The following is a 5,365-nucleotide window of genomic DNA, read 5'->3' on the forward strand; positions in this document are numbered from 1 at the left end:
ACACACACACACACACACACACACACACACACACAAACACAAACACACACACACACACAGAGTCACTTCCCTTTTCCTTTTCCCTCCTGCTGTCTGTCCATCTGCCCCCCCCCCCACTATGGATGATTTTAAGGGTTAAATTTCTAGTATTATACATGAATAAATAAAGTAATTATTATTCAAACTGGTATTGTTTTATTACGACAAACTGCCTCTAGAATAAAACTCAGGATGCTGTGTTGTGTAGATACAGAAAGAGGGAAATAAATAATTTGATGGCATCTATGTAGCATCTAAAATGTCAGGTGATCTGCTTGTTGATGCAGCTGTTTCAGGATTATTCTGAAAATAAAACAAGGTACCCATAATTTAAAACTGAGAAGAAACAAAGGCTTTTATACCTAAATGAAAAATGATTGTCTATAGAAATCCCAACCAAATTGACAAGATGAAAAATCTTGTCAATTTTCCATGCTCATTCATTCATTCATTCATTCATTCATTCATTCATTCATTCATTCATTCATTCATTCATTCATTCATTCATTCATTCATTCATTCATTCATCAAGCACTGAAAGCTAAAACAAACATTTAACAGACCCAAACTGGACTTCTGTTCATACTGCAAAATTCTGCTAATAAATTAGTTTTGATAAAAACTAAACCAGCTCACGTACTTGTTGCCTATCAGTGAACATAGTTTAATATGGTAAGATTGGTGCGACATCATTGCTGTTCCTTTTGCTGACTGGTTGCTCACTCTTGCCACTGGGTAGCATCTGGTAGGTTTCTCAACACACACACACACGCATACACACACAAACACACAGAGAAACTTGGACGGGTCATTTCATTGATGTACTGATATGTCTCTCCTCCAGGCTGTGAGTGGGCAGGTGAAGGATCCGTCACTTTAATTGATGGTATTTATAACTGTTCCTCCAGCTCTGTGGCAGTCTGCTGTGTGTGCACTCTGCTGCGTGTGCGTTCGTGTCTGTGTGTGTGTGTTTGTGGTTCTGCCTGTGCCACTGTTGTTAGGTCTAGCACTTATCCAACACATGTGAGTTTCACAAAAATATTTGAGAAGCCACAGTGACATCAGGTATGCGGTGTATGTGTTTTAGCAGTGTCTAACCTGAGGGTTCTCAGAACTGATTTAGTTGAAGCAGACAGTGTAAACAGTGCAGGTGTTTATTTGGCCTTGTGAATAATTAACATGTTGACATTCTGTTTTACTCAAAGTGAGAAGAGGTGTCAGTTTATGTTTTTCACTTCATTCTGTGACAACAGGATGTTACACCACAGCTACACAGAATCTTCAGTGACGACAGCTGTCAATCAGTGCTGACACTTAAATACTGACTCAGAGGAAAGAAGCAAACATGCCACAATGGCCGTTGTTAAATCTGTGCTGTGATGCTAACATTTAATACATTATTGCTTTAATACTAATCTTATGATGCTTGGCAAAATTACTTCTAGCTGCTTACGAGATGACCCAAACCAACAAGTTCAAAACATCCCGGACGAGCCCCCAATTTAGGTTACGACACAGCTCAATGGGCTACAATATAAAATTGAGACTAAACACAAGATCCAACTCAAAGGCCATCAATGCCTTGCAGTAGTGATCTGCCTCAAACCACACCAGGCAAGCCTTAAATCTGCCCCTACATGGGTGCAACTAGTAAAGCTAGAGCTGACAGGCAAACCAGAGCTGTTGCTTTATTATTACTTGGCTGTTTTACATACAAATGATGTAACATCCATTACAACATAAGAAAATTAAGAGTGGTTTATTTTATATCTATGCATAATAATTTGTATATAATCCTAGTTATTATAATTATTGTAATGTTTGACTGAACATGGTGCTTATAAAACACACCTAAATGTCAGTTTCTGTTTGAATGAAGTCTCTTAAAAACAAATAGTGCCTAACTGGTATGAGAAATATGAAGAAATGGAAACCATGTATTTATGAACCATTTTTTGTGAGAGAAGTGGTCGGAACAGTCTTGTGGCTGAGGCCCGCAGACACGGTCAGGAACTGGGAAAGTTTTGACAGATGGGAGTAACACATGTTGGTTTTGGTCTGGCTTTTTGTAACAATAATTGAAATATGACCAACACAACACAAGCTTTATTCTTTATTTTCTGTGTTTGTGAGAATTTGGGTTTGCCAGTAAATGTGGTTGTGATCCTATACAGCACTGAAAGTATAATAGACTATAAAAATATGCAACTTGCTTTCTGTTAAATTAAAAACCAGTCTGCATTGTTTTAATTTAACGCTGTAGAGGCATAAATTACAAATTCACAAATGTATTAATTATAGTGTGAGTGATCAGGGCTCAGTAATTGATGGTATTTGTGGCCTGTGTGTCAGGGTTTTCTAATTGGCCTATCAGGTGCTGCTGACATCCCCCCCCCCCCCCCCCCCACACACACACACACATCTATTCCCAGTGCATCTGTCGCTACATGAAGAGGCAGCATCTGTCTCAGTGAGCCATTTCATAATAAAATGGATTTAACCCGCTGTGTACAGCTGTGGCTTTCAGCTCCTGTGGTTGTCTGGAATGTTTGACACAGACCCCCCTTTTTTGTGGTAATTTAAGAATTTATACATCATTTGCTGATCTTAAACATGAGGAAAATCTAACTGGAGAAATTCTAATTTTATTTCGAGACCATTGTGTTTCTTGTTTCCCTTGTTCTCTTGCTAACATTCTGTTGTCTTTGCTAAGGCCCACGTTTTTGAGATCACAATTAGCCTGTCTTGTATTTGTGTATAAAATGGGAACTTTTGAGACACTTTATAATTTACATGCTGCAGGGAGGACATCTTTGTTGCTAGGCAGCAGGCGAGGTGGCTCCTTGTTTCCTGACTTACTTTCTTAAGTTTTGTCAGGGGTTTTACAGAACCCTGACTGGATGTCTGTGACCTCCAGGTCCACTGTTTTGTTGTGAGTGATGGCTCATTGTCCTCTAAATCGCCTTGTAACACCACACTGACCTTTTCTCCTGTCGTATCTGTCCTCTTATCCATCGTTTTCTCATTAACTCATCAATCTCCTCGTCTGTCTACACATGCCTCCACTCCAATATCCATTTTTCTTCATGTGTTTTATGTCTGTTGCACCCACAACCCCGTTTTGCCTTGTTTACACCCCCCACCCACCCATCTTTTACTTTTCGTCCCCTTCAAATTAATTTTATAGGTGTTCCTGTCAACAGTCGTGTCTCCAACAAAATCCAGCAGCTACTTAATACACTGAAGAGACCAAAGCGGCCACCATTGCGAGAGTTTTTTGTTGATGACTTTGAAGAACTCTTAGATGGTAAGATCACCTGAAAGGAATTATTTACTCTAATAACCACAATTTCTCAAATTATTTTTTCCAGCATATTAATCTGACCCCCCTTCTACATCTTCAGTCTTTGCTATTTAATTCTTCTTAGTGATCTAAATGGCTGAGTTTAACAATTAGAGGTTAGTTAATTTGTAAAACTATAATCACCATGTGTGTAAAGGAATTTATTAAGCGAAAACTATGTGCTTGCAGTCGACCAGCCCTGTTCAACTATTTCCTCAATTCCAGCCTGGCATGCTGTGGGTTTTGGGTGGTCCTCTGCCACTTTGAATAAACATTGTGTAAATGAAACTGTGGGAGCAGCAGCAACCCATCAGCAGCTAATTCTGTAACCTTGCTGGTTCTGGCACAAAGATTGTCTTTAGTGTGGCCAGAAAAATATACAGAGATGTGAAACGGCAGCAGGCTGAACACAAAAGATTACAACTCTAAACGACACTTTTAGTTTAGTGTGCTTTTATGTTAAAGAGGGGGAAAACGTGAAATCAAATTGCAGATTTGATGTGACAAAGGAGTAAGCAATGGTGGTTTCTTGGGAATGTTTATCGTTTACAGATGAAATTTTCAAGATAAACACTCGGCAGCCTTTCTCCATCCTTCACTCACTTCTTAGTTGTTTTAATTTCACCCGTGATCTTGTCATTGTCTCTTTTATTTGTTGTTAAATTTTCTTTTGTTCCCTCCATAAACACACTGATGTACATTTTCACCTTCACCTTCTCCACCTTTTTGTCTTTAGTCCAGCAGCCAGATCCTAACCAGCCCATGCCAGAAGGCCAGCAGATGAGTCCCCTGGAAGGGGAGCCTCTCGGGGTGGTCACCAACTGGCCTCCCTCCTTGCCAGCAGCCTTACAGAAGTGGGGCACCATTCATCCTAAGAGCCCATGTCTCACAGCTCTGGACAATGCTGGCAAACCCGTCTACACGCTCACATACGGTAGGTTTCTACATGTGGACAGTGGACTGATATGTCAAAGCTTTTATCATTTGGTGTTTTTTATGATAATTTTTAAATTATTTTAGTAATTTTGCAGATTTGAATAACAATTTGTGGGTCAGAGCTTGTAAAATAAAATATGTGTTTGCTTGGGTGTTTTTATCTCTTGTAGGTAAACTGTGGACCCGCAGTCAGAAACTGGCCTACACCCTGCTAAACAAGCTGAGCTCCAGAAATGAGCCTTTGCTAATGCCTGGAGACAGAGTAAGTCATGAGATGAAATGGTCTTCTGTCGTGATCTGATTATCAAATCACTTCTGATGATAACCAGCAGAAATAGAAACGTAAGAAATAAATGGATGATCAGCTGAATGAATTTCTGAACATTTAATATTAAGGATCTAAAGTAAAAGCTATGAAGCATAACAATTCTTGGTTTGACACAAGAATTACTAGCTTGATGTTTGCACTTTATTTCTAATGTTTGGGCTAAACTAACCGTCTTGCTTTTCAGGTCGCACTTGTTTTTCCCAACAGCGACCCAGTAATGTTCATGGTGGCCTTCTACGGCTGTCTCCTAGCAGAGCTGGTACCTGTCCCTATTGAGGTACCGCTGACCAGAAAGGTAAATACAAACATCACGTCCTAGGTTCTGAGTGAGATTTGACGTGTTACTGCTGACCCCTGCTGGACACCAGAATGTTTCTAGTGTGAAGGACGTTTAAAATGATAATCTGAAAATTACTGTATTATACTGACAGCATTCAGTGTGTATTTCAGTCTTTAAATATAGGTTAAGAGTATATAGTTCAGAGATGTGCAACTTAAATGATGGAAAAGGCCACAATTTTTTGTCGAATCTACCACATAGTGCTGTATATACAGGTGCTGGTCATAAAATTAGAATATCATGAAAAAGTAGATTTATTTCAGTAATTCCATTTAAAAAGTGAAACTTGTATATTATATTCATACATTACATACAAACTCAAATATTTCAAATGTTTATTTCGTTTAATTTTGATGGGTGTACCCCGCCCCTAGCACTG

At 39.1% G+C, this 5,365-nt stretch overlaps 1 protein-coding gene across 3 annotated transcripts in view; it reads left to right on the top strand.

Moving 5' to 3' along the window:
• dip2a (disco-interacting protein 2 homolog A) overlaps positions 1–5,365 on the top strand; it is a gene marked incomplete at its 5' end in the record, with an annotated part of 36,949 nt that overhangs the window by 13,614 nt on the left and 17,970 nt on the right. For all 3 annotated transcript variants that reach the window (XM_014021083.1, XM_014021084.1, XM_014021085.1), the window contains 5 exon segments: positions 884–925; positions 3,227–3,346; positions 4,119–4,316; positions 4,489–4,580; positions 4,831–4,941. In XM_014021083.1, coding sequence (XP_013876537.1) covers positions 884–925; positions 3,227–3,346; positions 4,119–4,316; positions 4,489–4,580; positions 4,831–4,941 — 563 coding nt within the window.

Source organism: Austrofundulus limnaeus, unplaced genomic scaffold (assembly GCF_001266775.1).
Source record: "Austrofundulus limnaeus strain Quisiro unplaced genomic scaffold, Austrofundulus_limnaeus-1.0 Scaffold277, whole genome shotgun sequence".
Taxonomy (NCBI): Eukaryota; Metazoa; Chordata; class Actinopteri; order Cyprinodontiformes; family Rivulidae; genus Austrofundulus; species Austrofundulus limnaeus.